Genomic DNA, 16,573 nt, shown 5'->3' with positions numbered 1-16,573 from the left:
AGGGTGTGGACTGACATAAACTCGACTGCAGTGAGGGCTGGCAGTCAGAAAGTGAAGTCAGTAAGTAGAAACTCCTGTTTTAAGTAGTTTGCAGCAGAAAAAAGAGAATTGACATAGATGGCAACTGTGGTGGGAAAGCAGGCTTGCAGCAAGGGCTCAATTTGAGAACGGGGGAGTCTTGAGAGCTGAATAGAAGAAACCATAAAAGACACAAGAAGATGTGATCCTTGAGTGCACATGGTCTAATAGGAGATTGGTGGCATGGACTCAAAATAAGAGATGCAAAGGACTGCATTTTGTTCATACAAAAATGCCTTCCGGATAAGAACATTGAGGTCCACTTTGTATCAGATGTCTTTGGTCTTCTTTGCTAGGTCAGGGGAAAGATCATCAGATGAACACCTGAGGGGAGGGGCAGATAAAGTGGACACATATAAAACAGCCCCTGTGGAAAGGGGGAGTAAAGACTTTGGAGAGAGCTGAAGGTGTGCCCCAGGCATGGCACCTTCCAGAGACCTGATTTCCAGGGGAGCAGACTCATCATGCCATGGGCATTTCCACCACCCCTGCAATATCTTGACTACAGATGCAAAGAACACTGATGCCTGAGTTGATCCAATATCAGGAGTGGACGAACAGGCCACAGAGGAGCATCGAGGGGCTGGAGCATGGAGGTGCCGCTGATGGGGTGAATATCGCAGACTCTAGAGGTTTCCTTGACAGGGAAAGAAGCTGAGCCACACTGAGTGGGCTTGAATCTGCCAACCCAGATATCTAATCATGACAGCTCCTCATCATTCATCAAAAATGTCCCCATCACTTATACTTAAAGGTCACTTTAAATATGCAGTAAATAAATTGAAATCTAAAGATTTAGGGAAGGCAATTCTATAATCTGGTATCTTACTTGGGAAGAAAAAAGATCCTTTTAATTTATGAAAGATCACTTAGGATGATTTCTGTTTGCTTTCAGAGGTGAGCAAAGACATTTTACAAATATCCACAGTGTCTCTTTTGGAAACAGACATAGTAGAAGTGATGGTGCTTTCCCCACTTCCAGAAACAGGAAGAAGCAGATTGGAAATATTTACTCTGCCTAAAATACTACCACGAGGTAAAGAAAAATCAAGCAAACAATTTTGTACTAGGCCCAGATGAGTAGTTGCTTAACTTTCTTATTTTTTTTTCACCTTGTAATTACATTTTTCTTCCTTTTAGCATGTGAAGAGGTAAAATGGCCATCTTTTGTGCGTCTTACAAAGTAAAATGATGTAGCGGCTAACAATGTGAAATTTGGACTTTCCTCTAGGCCTTGTCATTCATATGAACATAACTTATTACAAGAGAAGAAAAACGAGATCAACTGGCACTTTTGTCGGACTGATTTGTCATTTTGACGTCATTTGATATTTGATTGATAACTCTTGTTTTGTGGCTTCTAATATACATAGTTAACTTCAGACAGGTTACTGTGTAGTTACTTCTATTGATAGAATTGTAGAAAGCTTTTTGGATAAAGAGGTCTGATAAAATAGAGACTTTTAAATAACAAATATAATTGGGTAGCTAGTTTGCAAATACATAATTACAGAGTATAAAAGAGCCGAAAACCTCCAAGTATTCTTGTGTCTTAATTGAGAATCTCAGTATCTTTTAATATGTCTCTACTTAATTGAGTAAATTAGCCAAGGCCTTAAAAAGGATATTTTATGCACTATCAGTCATTTAATACTCAAGTAGTTCTAATGAACTTCTAATGAAGTTGTTTTGAATCATTTATCCTCTCAAGAGCCTCTGCATTACTGATTGAGCATTTAAATTTTTATTTCATTTTTCGTATTCATAATGCTTATAAAATAAAATCAATGTACAGTGCAAATGATCTTTCTTCTTCTTCCCCAGATCTTACAGTTTCTGTGAGCTTTACTGATGAAAGAGGGAGGCTGAAAGATGAGCTCATTCATAGGTTCCAGTATGAGATAGAACATAGCCTGTCCTCCGCCGTGCTGGACTTTCAAAGTCAACAAATATATGGCTTCTGTAACCAAGTGTCATACATCTGCAGCTACCTTCTTCCTGAAAAAGTACGCCAATACTTAAGTGTGCTCTTATTTAGCTTAGAAACCAAGATTCACACACTTTGCTAATTAGACACAATCCATGCTTTAATATTATAGTCCATTTAACAAATGGCTTTATTATAGTAGCATAATATTCTTGACTTAGATACATTGTTAGCATTATTTGTTAATCTGTCATACATACCTTTGAGCACCATCATACTTGTGTTACATCCATCCTACTTGTCAGATTAACATGCAGGTAACACTATTATTTTAGTGTCTTTAAATACAACAAAGCCTCAGAACATCTCTTCCACAGGTGTCAGGTGTCAGCAGTTTTCCATGGAACTTTGCACCTGAGCCATATGAAACATTGCACAAAATAGATAAACTATGTTTCTGCCATCCTTACATTACACTCATTGCAAGCATCTCTCATATGATACCACTCCTGCTACACACACTGGCCCAGACTATCTATCCCCCTTCCCTCTAAACTCTCCTCTCCTAGGGTAGCCAATGTCAGCAAGGTATGAGACACAGATATGCCACGAACAAAGAAATGTTTGTGGCAAGGAGAATTCAAGGAAAGCTTTACAGAGGAAGTTGTATTTGAATTGGCTTTTGAAGAATAGGTCAAACTTAGACATGGAGAAATATTGTGTACAATCTTGGCAGGAGATGGGAGTTGCTGTAGAGGGGGACAGGTTGGTGGAAATGGAGTGGGGAAGGGTATTCCAGACAAAAGTCATGGCATGTGTAGGGGCTTGGAGGTGGAAGTACATGAGGGAATACTGACTCATTTAACTGTACTTGAGGATGGGGATATGTAAAAAGAATTAGTAAAAAATAAAGATTGTCAGGGATGCCTGGGTGCCCCAGTCAGTTGAGCATCTGCCTTCAGCTTAGGTCAAGATCTGGGGGTCCTGGGATCGAGCCCCTGTCAGGCTCCTGCTCAGCAGACAGTCTGCCTGTCCCTCTCACTCTGCTCCTCCTCCCTACTTGTGTGCATGTGCTCTCTCTTTCAAATTAAAAAAAAAAAAAAGATTGTTGATGTAGGCTGGGATATTTAATGGTAGCTAATGTATAAAGACTTCTCTTAGTTGGTTAGAACAAACCTTAATTTGCCAACATATGAAAAAGTGGTGCAAGAAATGTGGTGTATCGGTTTATTTCTATTGGCAGTGTTTGCAGATTTGAATCTGACCGTATATGCACAAGCACAAGCTTTAAGTTGCTGCTCCCCTGATCTTTTCTTTCTTTTTTTTAAAAAATATTTTATTTATTTATTTGACAGAGATCACAAGTAGGCAGAGAGGCAGGCAGAGAGAGGAGGAAGCAGGCTCCCCACGGAGCAAAGAGCCCGATGTGGGGCTCGATCCCAGGATCCTGAGATCATGACCTGAGCCAAAGGCAGAGGCTTAACCCACTGAGCCACCCAGGCACCCTCCCCTGATCTTTTCTCTAATGGGGTCATGGTCTTTGATTGGCAGGTACACAGTGGTATTTGCATTCTTAAGCCATACCAAAAAGTGCAAAGCAAACACTATGGACCCGGAATGCTCTCTCTGTCTTCACATGGGTTGTGGCTCATAACAATAGCTAAAGGTGGAATTCTGTGTATCCGAGATGTTCATACTTTGGTAAGTTACCCCCTTTTTTTTAATCTTGGGGTGCATATCTTGATCTCATATAAAGAACAAAGGCCATTGGGGAAGGAATTTGGCTTCTCTTTTAGGTAAATTAATTCGTAACTTATTTACCACTGATGGTAGTATTGACTTAAACATTTTACAGTTGATTTTATGTAGTGAGGTTCGAGTTTCCAAGGGAGGAAACCAGTAGGCCAAGATCTGCCAATAAAGACCTTGGGACTGAGATACTGTAGGTGAACTGCAGCCCAGCTCCACCACCACTTGGTTGTGTATCTTGGAGACTCACTGAGCTTCAGATGCTCATCTGTAATATTGGGGGAACTGTCTATGTTCTCAACCTGTGGGATTCTGATGAGAGCCGGGGAGAGGGTATATGCAAAACAGACTTTGGAAATGGTGCATTGTGGTGCAAACCTAGGGATTATTACTCCTGTCTCCCTGGCCTAGAGTGACTCTGGACTGATTGCTGCTACTCTCCCTCCCCCAACCCAGTTCTTCAAGGGATGCTGGAAGAGAGTAAGGGAAAGGGTGTGGCCCTTACTGAGCCTTCCCTCATCACTTGGAGACCTCAACATCGCCCATAGTGCTACCAGTTCTGATTTCCATTGAGAAAATGAAAATAGTTTCTTCTCTCCCAGATGCGGAGGATCCTTTTCTAGGTTTTGAGTCCAAGTTGTACCGGTTATCAGTATACTTTAATGAGGTCAGTGATTCTTACCCAGGGTTCTACCCCACACACCTGAAGCCTTGCAACTACTACTTGAAACACTCCTGCAGATCCACAGATAAACTGGGCCCTGGTATGCACATCTGGCTCTCCTTGTGCATCTGTGTAAGAAACCATATTTGGACTACAACTGGGCAAAACTGATACCATTATTATATGGGAACAATCTTGAATCATTTAGAGATTGTTTTGAAGTTGACAATTTGCAAACTTTGCTACATTGTCTCTTATTCAAATGATTTATAATAGATGTTATTGCTGATGGTGGCATGATGTGGCAAGGCATCAGAATTCTTCTGGGTAATTCTATGCAAAGCACCTCCTATATGAGGTTATTCATGGCAGCACTGTTTATAAAAGCAGCCTCATGACCACCAATGGAGGACTGAATAAATAAATAATGTTATATAAACAATACATAAAGAAAATATAGAATATTATGCAGACTGAGAAAATCTTTATGCCACAATATGAAAAGAACCTCAAGATCTACTTTTAATAAGGAAAAGCAAGGCGCATAATATATTATGCTACAACTTATGTTTAGAATTATGTCTACATAAAAATTTGTTCATATACATTTAAAAACCTCTGAGAGGGGGTGCCTGGGTGGCTCAGTGGGTTGAGCCTCTGCCTTTGGCTCTAGGTCATGATCTCAGGGTTCTGGGATCGAGCCCCGCATTGGGCTCTCTGCTCGGCGGGGAGCCTGCTTCCTCCTCTCTCTCTCTCTGCCTGCCTCTCTGCCTACTGTGATCTCTATCTGTCAAATAAATAAATAAAGTCTTTTAAAAAATTAAAAAAAAAACCTCTGAGAGGATATTTAAAGTATTAATTATGCCGATCGGCTTTGGGAGGTGGCTGGGGAATGGAGACAGGAAGGAGATTTCACTGCATACTCTTAGTTTTTGAATCTTGATCCATTTGAATGTATTGCCTATTTAAAAAGTTAAATTTCAAAAAAAAATCATGGTTGAGAACCAGTGTGACACAGAAATCCCAATTTTTAGTCAAGGAACTTAAACTGTTGCCCTGTGTAACAGATCAGTGATATGTTTTGTTCGGGTTCTACTTGAACTGGTTTAGCATCCTCCATGTGGGGCATATTACCCTCCATTCTTCACAGTGGCTATTCCTCTCTCAACCACTCATCACACAGAAATGAAACCTACTTTACTCTTGAAGGCATCTGAATCTGCCATTTCTGCTTGCTCAATCCCCTCCCATAACTGTGTAGCCCTCAGCAAGTTGCTTCTGTGTGTCTAGTTTTCCTATTACAAATTGGTGATAATAGTCTCTCTCCCTCCATTCAACACAGATGAGAAAGTAAATCAGTATCAGTGCGCATGTTTTGAACTAGGGATTTTCAGTATTATGTATTACTAAGAGGCTACTTCCATGCCAAATAAAAATTTGCTATTAGCAAATACAAAAAGATTTATCCATAAGCAAAAGTACATGTGACCCTCTTAGAAAAACCATATGGTCAAGTTGCATTTGTAATTTCTGCACTTTGTTCCTAAAACTATTAAGGAAACGTTTGCTCGAAGTCGGAGTCATTCTCACCAGGGGCATGGTATTCAATCAGTGAGAATTTCAATGGATGGACAAAACATTCTGGTGAATGGGAGAGATGATGGCACCCTTGTTTACCTAAAATGGAGGTGTGTATGGTATACAGTAAGCAACATGATGTGCTATAGTGTTTTAAAATAAAGATTTTGTTACTATTTATGTAGAGCAAGGCCATCATAACAGGAGACAACTGCCATCGAAAAAATTATTATATTCACTGCCCAAAAGAAGGAGGTTTGCCAACATATGTGGCAGAGGAAGGCACCTAGGTGGATAACAAGGCAGAAAGAACAAAGGAAATATGGGCAAAAGCCTTAGTTTGGTTTCCATGGGAAGGAGCAGACAGGGTTAGCATTGGTTAGTTTGGTTAATTTCAGCAGGTTCTAGAGCATGGGTGCTGGCCCTGGTTGTCTGATATTTGGTCCAGGGGTGATTAAAGCAGGGAAATGGCGGCCCTGAGTTGGAGGTGTGGGCTCTGGATTGATTGGCTTGCCTTTGAGAGGTGGCTCCAGGGTGAGTGGTTTCCTATTTGTACCAATTGGTGGGTCTCCGGAGGGGTAGTCCCACCAGGGTCAGCAGGGCCCCAGATGTCAAAGTATCAAAATACAAAAAAATAACAAGACATAGTACATATGAGATGATAGTCATTCCTTTCATAACACCTGTTGGAGGAGTACAATGAATGAGGACCATCGTGAAGAGTAGATCATTTTCTTAAGCTCCTATTCATCCCTTAAAAACCTGACATAGATTTGTATGCATGTGCACACACAGGTAGATATACTTCCCTAGCGGGACTTTGCTTAGACAATATCAAATTATGTAGACTTTGCTTCGATTAAAATTAAAATTCCAAGTAAAATACTGCTTGAACATATAAATGATGACCAAGGGATAGAGCCTGAAGATGACAGCCTGGACTTTATATGTTGCCTTGTTTGGTCTGTTGTTGGATATCATTAGTTAATGTGCAATTTATTGCTGCTAAAAAAAAAAAAATCTCCTGGTGCTTCCTTTGATTAAAAAAGTAACAAAACATGGGACACTGAAAATGTTAAATATTTGTAAATGTTAAATAAAAGTAAATGGAGATTTTACATTGTAACAGTTTTGATCATCACTTATTTCAGAGACTCATTTGAACATTGCATCTTCACGCCCATTTTATGCATGGACTCTGAGTAAAATACTAACTTGTCTCTCATATATAAGTCCTAACACATTGTTCACAGTAAGTGAACAAACAGCATCTCCAGCAATAATGAACAAATGCTGGAGCCCTCTTTCTAGAAGTAAGGACATCTCCATCCATGGGTCATTAATCATGTGGACTTCTGACTCAAAACAAAGTAGAGTTTGAAGCCTTGGTCCAGGACTTACTAACTTGTGACCTCAGGCACATAATAATACCCTCTCTAAGTCATCTATAACAATGTTCCTCAAGGTGGGGCCTGCAGCAACTGTAAACTTGTTAGAAATGCTTACTTTTGGTCCTTACCCAAACTTTTTGAATCAGAATCTCTGTGGATGGGGCCCAGAAATCTGTTTTTAACAATCCCTCATCCATGCAGCACTGATATGTCTAAGGTTTGCGATGCCCTGGCATATTGCATGGGAGTAATGCTTCCCTCAATGGCGGGTGGGGGTTACGAGGAACAAATATGACAGTGTGATTATGTATGTGAAGCAGTAAAATGTCTAGTATATTCTAAGGCTCCACCAGAACAATGGCTCTTCTGTACAGTGGCCAAGGCAGGTAGGTACAGAGGACGTGTAGGGTAAGGGTCCAGGGACAATGTGAGAAGAGGTCAACTCAAGAGGACTATCATGTCTGGGAGCCTATGAAAGGACTCACCTATCTAAGAAGTAGAGTCCTAATAACTACAGGGCACTGTGGAGAATTAGCCCCATATTTCTTTGGGTAGAAATGGTTAGGTATCTGGAAATAATGCTGCTAAAACTTTTTAAAATTGGATTTTGTAGTCCTTTTCTTTCTTTCTTTCTTTTTTTTTTTAATTAATATAGGCGGCTTGGAGGAAACCTAGCCAGTGACATTATCCATTATTCCCAGAAACTTTCAATTTCTCTGAGCAACACCATGAATGAGGAGAATGAATATTTAAGTATACAACAAGGAGAGTCCTTGAATTTGGAATCAAAATCTGAACATACAGTTGAGTTCCAATATAGCGTTTGTCCTTCTTTTCTCCCTTCCTTCCTTCCCTTCTTCCTTCCACCCACTCTCTCTTCCTTGCTAAATCAGATATCAGTTTTCAGTAGAAAGGAGGAATGGGGGAGCCTGGGTGGTTCAGTGGATTAAGCCTCTGCCTTCAGCTCAGGTCATGGTGTCAGGGTCCTGGGATTGAGCCCCACATTGGGCTCCCTGCTCAGCGGGGAGCCTGCTTCCCCCCTCTCTCTCTGCCTACTTGTGATCTCTCTCTGTCAAATAATAAATAAAATCTTAAAAAAAAAAAAAAAAAAAGGAGGAATGGATGGTGCAGAAGGGCAAGAGGAATTTTTTTTTTTTTTTTTAAAGTGTAAAGACCCCAAGAAGGAAGAAAAGACTGAGATCCTAAGTACAAATGGCAGGGCCAGGCTTGATAGGCAGGAGCATGTGGTCTGCAATGACAGGAAGGAAGCAGAGTTTTTTGGTGAATGTGTGACCTGTCTGATCATTTTTGCTTCCTCAGTGAAAGGTGTGGCTGACCTAAGGACAGACTGATATGAATTAAATTTATAAAATATTACATCTTGGGCAGGCAAAATTTTTGGTATTATTTTAAAAATGCAACAAGTGCAAAGAGATCCAAAGCAATTATATGAAGTAGAGTGGTAGGAAAAGCATTTTAATTTTAAGAAATGTCTGTCTTGGGCGCCTGGGTGGCTCAGTGGGTTAAGCCGCTGCCTTCGGCTCAGGTCGTGATCTCAGGGTCCTGGGATCGAGTCCCACATCGGGCTCTCTGCTCAGCAAGAAGCCTGCTTCCCTCTCTCTCTCTCTCTGCCTGCCTCTCCGTCTGCTTGTGATCTCTCTCTGTCAAATAAATAAAAAAAAAAAAAAAAGAAAGAAATGTCTGTCTTCTTCTAAGATAAATGAAAATATGAAGCCAAGCGTTGATTCGTCACAAGAGGAATTAGTCCAAGTTGATAACATAAAGGAAATTCCCTGGATACAACAAAAAAGCGAAGAGGTATTTATAAAACATGGAGGAGGTTTGAAATAATGCTCTGTATGTGTGCCAAATAGATTAGTTTCCTATGAAAACCCATTGGAAAGTTAGAAAGTAGAATGAGATGCCACTGGGCAGAACATTACATCATACAAGTGTAATAACTTTCCTGAAAGCAAACACCCTACTCTAGCCCAAGGTTTTAGATTATTAGCTTTAGTTATTAGCTTTAGGAACAGTGCTTAAGCTAATATGAAACAGAACAAACAGGGGAAGCCAAAGTGAAGAACGATCAGATACTTCATGTCGGGGTGAATGTGGGGGGCTGCTGCAAAGTTGATTTGAAGAAAACAGGTGGGCCAGGAACAGGAGAAAGGACATGGTGGCTTTAGATATGCAGGAAAATGACAAAACTAGCAGCTCCTGTCTGAAGTTAGCTTGTTAGTTTCACTCAAGTTCCCAATAAAATAGCTAACTGGTTGCTTTTGTCAGCTATTCTCTATTTAATTTTTTCACTATTTATCTTCTTTCCTTTGGCCTTTGAAATGACATCAGTTGCAAGTTGCTTCCAGGGTCACTTGCACAGCAGCTTTGGACTTAAGCAAGGCAGTGCAGGGGCGATATTTCATGTACACTCCGTATTCTTAGTCTTTACAAAAGTTGTTTCCAGAGAAGTACTACCTGTGTATCTGTGTACCTCTGTGTGCATCTATCTGCCTATCTGTCATACAACTATAATTTCTCTTGCCTGTTTAAGTGATGTACTTGTTCCATTTCAGGCCATCAAAAATGAGGTGAAACTGTTTTCCAGAAAAAGGAAAGAGATAAAAACAGGAATCAAAGCACTTGCTAAAACTGTAAGTGGTGCGAATTCATAAATGAATATACTGGCCTTCGGTCTAAAATTCCTTTTTTGAACTTCATTTTATTCAACACCACATGAGGAGCCATATTCATTTTTCCCTCTGCCAGTAAGCTCGGTTTTCTGAGGTGCTGTAACATGGTGGAATTTGCCCCATTCCACACCATATATAAACAGTGGTTTTCTTCTCAGACTTCCTGACGCTGGGTCTCCCTTCTTTTTTAAATATGTATTTTTATCAAAGTTACATGTATACACTTTTACAGCTTAAATAATGAGTTATATAATTAAAAATAGTGTTTTTAAAACAGCACCTGCCCTACTTTTCTTCTCTATGATTCCTGTACTCTCGAGATAAGTATTTTCAATTCTTTCATCATTTTTGTTTGGGTATTTACCTTTATCTTTCTAAATGGTTTTTTTAATCCTGTTTTTTCTTGATATTTCTATTTTGGCACTAACTGTGGACTTTCTGTTATGGAAGATGAGTAGGTACTTTTACACCTCTTCACTACAACATACACATAAATCAGTATCCGTATGCACACTAGTAGAGTTACATAAATACTCTCAAAGCTGAGCCATATGGTATGTTATGATTACATTTCCATTTTTACAATCATATTTTCCCTGGAATAATTGCCTTTGTTTTAGAGTAAGCCTTTCTATGTACCTACTCACTGATTTAGACCTTCTCAAAATGCTAAAAACTCTTAATACAGTCAAATAGCTGAGGTAGTCAAGCTGTCAGTGGTTGGTTTGTTTTTATGACCTCATTTTCCATCTTCCAGCTCTAGTCTAAGCACCTTGCTCCCTAGACCAGATACATGGTCTGAGGGAGCATGAGCCCTAGGAACTCCTCTTGTCTATACATCTGGGAAATCCTCTGCCCCCTGAGTTGGAGCCCCTCTTTCCAAGGCCCAATGCATTTTTCTTTGTTTTCTTGACGTACATCTTCTAGTAGCTTCCTAAGCAGGACTGCTGTGTTGTTGCCTTCTTGAGGACATCATTTATCAGATAGCTGTGCTTCTGGAAAGGTAATGCAGTGTGGATGGTGCCTGTCCCCTTAGAGTTCTACAATGCTTTGGCTCCATTCTTGGGAAAGGGCATGTGGGAGGGATATTTTTGAAACTTGGTTTTTCTTAAAATTTCTTTATCCTACTTTATCCTACTGTCACACTCGGTGTTCCTTGATTTCCCCTCAGAATTTTGAAGGCTTGCTCCATCATCTTCTAGCTCTCAGTGTTTGTTTTAGAGAATCCAATACCTTTCTGATTCCCAGTTCTTTCTAGGTAACCAGGTTTTGTCTCTGCAAACTTACAGGATCCTTTATCCCAGCTGTTAGGAAATTTCACAATTATGTACCTTGATAGATTTGATGGATATTTTTGGTTTGCTGGTGCAGATATATTCCTCACCCCCACCCTTCTCATCCCCAACAGGCTGGCCTTTGTGGATATTATCAATGTGCTCTCTTGCCTCTCACTTCTGGCTGGGCATAGTCAGTGAGGAGCAGCGGCAATCAGAGGGCAGGGTCTTTATTCCTCCAGTGGCCTCTTTGTGGTATTATGATTTGGCAGTGACAGCCAGCCCTTTCCTGCAACTACCGATCTCTCCAGGTTCCAGTAACTACTCCCCACCCTTACCCTTCACACATAGGCGTGGTGATCGCTTTCTGTGTTGCTACCCTGAGATGCTTTATCATGCCTTGTTGGCTTCCTTTACCCTGACAATACTTTTATAAAAGTCCCTCTCCCTAGTTATCCCATTTGGGTGTGTCATCTGTTTTGTACCAGGACCCTAGTTCATTTGCTAGCTTTTGTCTTTCTTGTGTGCTAGACATTGGTGAGCACTTTCTATAAAAAATCTTTGTCCTTCAGTTCTGAGAAATGTCCTCAAATTTTTCTTTGGGAATTTCCTCTTCTTTGTTTGATTTGCCTTATTACTAATTGGGTTGACTATCCTCTCATAACTCTAAAAGACCTTCCTCTTCTGTTAATTCCTTGTTCATATCCCGTGACTATTTTTCTATCATGTTGTTGGTCTTTTTCCTTTTGATTGGGGAGTTTTTTTATTTTTATTTTTAATTTACATTTGTCATAGTTAGGGCTAGTTAAGCTGTGATAATAACTAAACTCCAAAAATAGAGTGGCATAGGGATTGGAAGTTTATTAACTGGTCATTAACTACTCTGTTCCATGCAGTTGTTCAGAGATGCAATGGGGAAGAGATTCTGCTGTCTTCAGCAATGCCTTTTGAGGTTGCCTTTTTTGAGCTCAACACAGTCAGCTGGGAGGGAGAACAAGCAAAGAAATGTGCAAGGGGAAAATCTAGAGCTAGCTTTATTATCAGGTTGAACCATATGAAATCACAGTTTTATATGGTTCAACCTACAAATACTACAAATATTTTTGTCTTGTGCCTTACCTTTTATAATGTGCCTTTTAAAATGCAGAATTTAAAAAAAAATAAAAAATAATAAAAAATAAAAAATAAAAAATAAAAAAATAAAATGCAGAATTTATAAGTTATGATCCAAATGTACTGATATTTTATTTAGAGCTTTTGTTCTGTATATCTGATTTTAAAAAGGTCTTCCAAAGTCTCACAATTTTTTTTCTAATACTCCTTTTATTTCACCTGTAATTTATTTTCATGAGTGGTATGAGGTATGGATCTAAATTTATTTTTTCAAATGACTAGCCCATTTCACCCATGCTTTTTATTGAATGTACCACCTTTTCTCTAATGACTCGGAGTACTTCCTCTGTCAATCCCTGGATTCCCATATATGCACTATTGTTTCTGGACTCTCTATTCTGAAATAGAGTATTGATCATTTCCCAGGAAAATTCCAAACTATTTTGATAGCTATCACATTATAAAATATTTTTATACCTTGAAAGGTAATTCTTCCTTTACTCTTCTTTTTCAAAAAAGAAAAATGTTGTCCTTTTTTAATGCATATTTATTTTTCTATTTGAATTTTAAGATTGGTTTGTCAAGCTCAATGTAAAACTCTGATTTGACTTTGAGAATACATTGCTTACCTTTGATTTGGGTAAGAATTTATTTGCTATTTCTGAAAGTTTATATATACATAATATATATAAAAATATATGATATAAATCTTTAAAATATTTTATTTAAACTCAATTTAGTTAATACATAGTGTATTATTAGTTTCAGGGTGGAATTTTGTGATTTATCAGTTGCATCTAATGCCCAATACTCCTTACATCAAGTGCCCTCCTTAATACCCATCACCCAATTATCCCATCCCTCCACCCACCCCCCCTCCATCTACCCTCTACCATCTATAGTTTCCTATAGTTAAGAGTTAAGAGTTTGCCTCCCTCTCTGTTTTTAAAATTAAACAAACAAATAAATAAATTAAATAATAAATAAATTAAATAAATAAAATAAGGATTTTATTTATTTATTTGACAGAGAGAGAAATCACAAGTAGGCAGAGAGGCAGGCAGAGAGAGAGGGGGAAGCAGCCTCCCTGCTGAGCAGAGAGCCCGATGTAGGCCTTAATCCCAGGACCCTGGAATCATGACCTGAGCCGAAGGCAGAGGTTAACCCACCAAGCCACCCAGGTGAAATCATATAATTATCTTTCTCTGACTAATTTCTCTTAGCATAATACCCCTTAGTTCCATCCATGCCATTGCAAATAGCAAGATTTCATTCTTTTTAAAAATTTATTAACATATAATGTATTATTTGTTTCAGGGTTACAGGTGAATCATCAGTCTTACACAATTCACAGCAATCACCATAGCACTCTTTAGATGGCTGAGTAGTATTCCATTGTATATATACACCACTTCTTTATCCATTCATCTGTTGATGGTCATCTGGGCTTTTTCCATAGTTTGGCTTTTGTGGACATAGCTGCTATAAACATTGGGATGCATGTGTCCCTTCAAGTCACTATTTTTGTATCCTTTGGATAAATACATAGAAGTATAATTTCTGGGTTATACAGTACTATTTTTAACTTCCTAACAAAGTTCCATACTGTTTTCCAGAGTGTCTGCACCAGTTTGCATTCCCACCAACAGTGTTAGAGGGTTCCCCTTTCTCCATATTCTCACCAACACTTGTTTTTTCCTGAGTTGTTAATTTTAGCCATTCTGGCCAGTGTGAGGTGGTATCCCCTTGTGCTTTTGATTTGTATTTCCCTGATGCTGGTGATATTGAGCATTTTTTTGTTTGTTCTGTAGCCATTTGTATGTCTTCTTTGGAGAAATGTCTGTTCCTGAATTCTCTCCATTTCTTGACATCTGTTTTTTGGGTGTTGAGTTTGATACATTCTTTACAGATCATGGATATTAGCCCTTTACCTGATAAGACATTTGCAAATATCTTCTCCCATTCCTTAGGTTTCCTTTTAGTTTTGTTGTTTCCTTTGCTGTGCAGAAGCTTTTTATATTGATGAAGTCCTAATAGTTTATTTTTCCTCTTGTTTCCCTTGCTTTTGGAGACATGTCTAGTAAGAAGTTGCTACAGCCAAGGTCAAAGAGCTTGCTACCTGTGTTTTCCTCTAGGATTTTGATGGATTCCAGGCTCATATTTAGGTCTTTCATCCATTTTGAGTTTATTTTTGTATATGGTGTAATAAAGTGGTCCAGTTTCATTCTTCTACTTGTGGCTGTCCAATTTTCTCAACACCCATTTGTTGGAGAGACCATCTTTTTTCCATTGGATAGTCTTTTCTGCCTTGTCCAAGATTAGTTGACCATAGAGCTGAGGGTACATTTAGGGGTTCTTTATTCTGTTCCATTGATCTATGTGTCTGTTTTTGTGCCAGTACCATACTGTCTTGATGATGACAGCTTTATAATACAGCTTTTAGCCTGGAATTGTGATGCCTCCAGCTTTGGTTTTCTTTTTCAACATTACTTTGGCTATTCAGGGTCTTTTCTGGTTCCATACAAATTTTGAGATTGTTTGTTCCAGCTCTGAGAAAAATACTGGTGGTATTTTGATAGGGATTGAATTGAAGTGTAGATTGCTTTGGGAAGCATAGACATTTTAACAATATTTATTCTTCCAATCCATGAGCATGGGAAGCCATCTGGCCCTGGACTCTTGTTTGTTGGGAGATTTTTAATTACTGCTTCAATTTCCTTGCCAGTTATGGGTCTGTTCAAGTGTTCTATTTCTTCCTGGTTCAGTTTTGGTAGTTTATATGTTTTTAGAAATGTATCCATTTCTTCCAGATTGCCTAATTTGTTGGCATATGATTGCTCATATATTCTCTTATAATTATTCATGTTTCTTTCATATTGGTTGTGATCTCTCCTCTTTCATTCATGATTTTATTGATTTAGGTCCTTTCTCTTTTCTTTTTGGTAAGTCTGACTAGGGGTTTATCAATCTTACTAATTCTTTCCAAGAACCAGCTCCTAGTTTCATTGATCTGTTCTACTGTTTTTTTTTTTTTTAAAGTTCCTACATCATTGATTTCTGCTCTAATCTTTATTATTTCTCTTCTCCTGCTAGATTTAGGCTTTATTTACTGTTCCTTTTCCAGCTCCTTTGGGTGTGAGGTTAGGTTGTGTATTTGAGACTTTTCTTGCTTCTTGAGAAAAACTAGTATTGCTATATACTTCCCTCATAGGTCCGCCTTTGCTGCATCTGAAAGATTTTGAACTGTCATGTTTTTATTCTCATTTGCTTCCGTGTGTTTTTTTAATTCTTTAATTTCGTGGTTGACCCATTCATTCTTTAGTAGGATATTCTTTAACCTCTGTGTACTTATTGTCCTTCCAAATTTCTTCTGATGGTTGACTTCAAGTTTCATTGCACTGTGGCCTGAAAATATGCATGGTATGATCTCAGTCTTTTTGTACCAGTTCAAACCTGATTTGTGACCCATTATGTGATCTATTCTGGAGAATGTTCCATGTGCACTCAAAAAGTGTGTGTATTTTGCTGCTTTAGGATGAAATGCTCTGAAGATAACTGTTAAGTCAATCTGAACCAGTGCGTCATTCAGAACCCAACTTTCCTTATTGACCTTCTGCTTAAATGATCTGTCCATTGCTGTGAGTGGGGTGAAAGTGCTCTACTATTATTGTATTATTATCAATGGATTTCTTTAATTTTGTTATGGATTTGTTCATATATTTGGCTGCTCCCAAGTTAGGGGAACAAATATTTACAATTGTTAGATCTTCTTCTTGGATAGACCCCCTTTATTTGGATATAGTGTCCTTCTTCATCTTTTATTACAGTCTTTGGTTTAAAATCTAGTTTGAGGTAAGAATGACTACTCCAGCTTTCTTTTTATGTCCATTAGCATGATAAATGGCTCTCCACCACCTCATTTTCAATCTGGAGGTGACTTTGGGTCTAGAATGAGTCTTTTATAAGCACATATTGATATGGGTCTGATACCCTATGCCTTTTGACTGGAGCATTTAATCCATTTACCTTCAGAGTAATTATTGAAAGGTATGATTTTAGTCCCATTTTATTACCTGTAAAGTTGCTAATCCTGTTGATTGTCTCTG

General features: G+C 38.7%; 1 protein-coding gene across 3 annotated transcripts in view; it reads left to right on the top strand.

Moving 5' to 3' along the window:
* The window catches only part of CFAP43 (cilia and flagella associated protein 43), a 106,957-nt gene that overhangs the window by 42,925 nt on the left and 47,459 nt on the right, over positions 1-16,573 (top strand). For all 3 annotated transcript variants that reach the window (XM_047702956.1, XM_047702957.1, XM_047702955.1), the window contains 7 exons: positions 974-1,114; positions 1,903-2,084; positions 3,557-3,706; positions 5,976-6,106; positions 8,043-8,190; positions 9,104-9,205; positions 9,964-10,041. In XM_047702956.1, the coding sequence (XP_047558912.1) occupies positions 974-1,114; positions 1,903-2,084; positions 3,557-3,706; positions 5,976-6,106; positions 8,043-8,190; positions 9,104-9,205; positions 9,964-10,041 (932 nt within the window). The remainder of the gene's footprint in view (positions 1-973; positions 1,115-1,902; positions 2,085-3,556; positions 3,707-5,975; positions 6,107-8,042; positions 8,191-9,103; positions 9,206-9,963; positions 10,042-16,573) is intronic.

Source organism: Lutra lutra, chromosome 14 (genome assembly GCF_902655055.1).
Source record: "Lutra lutra chromosome 14, mLutLut1.2, whole genome shotgun sequence".
Classification (NCBI taxonomy): Eukaryota; Metazoa; Chordata; class Mammalia; order Carnivora; family Mustelidae; genus Lutra; species Lutra lutra.
This window is presented reverse-complemented; position numbering and strand designations above follow the sequence as displayed.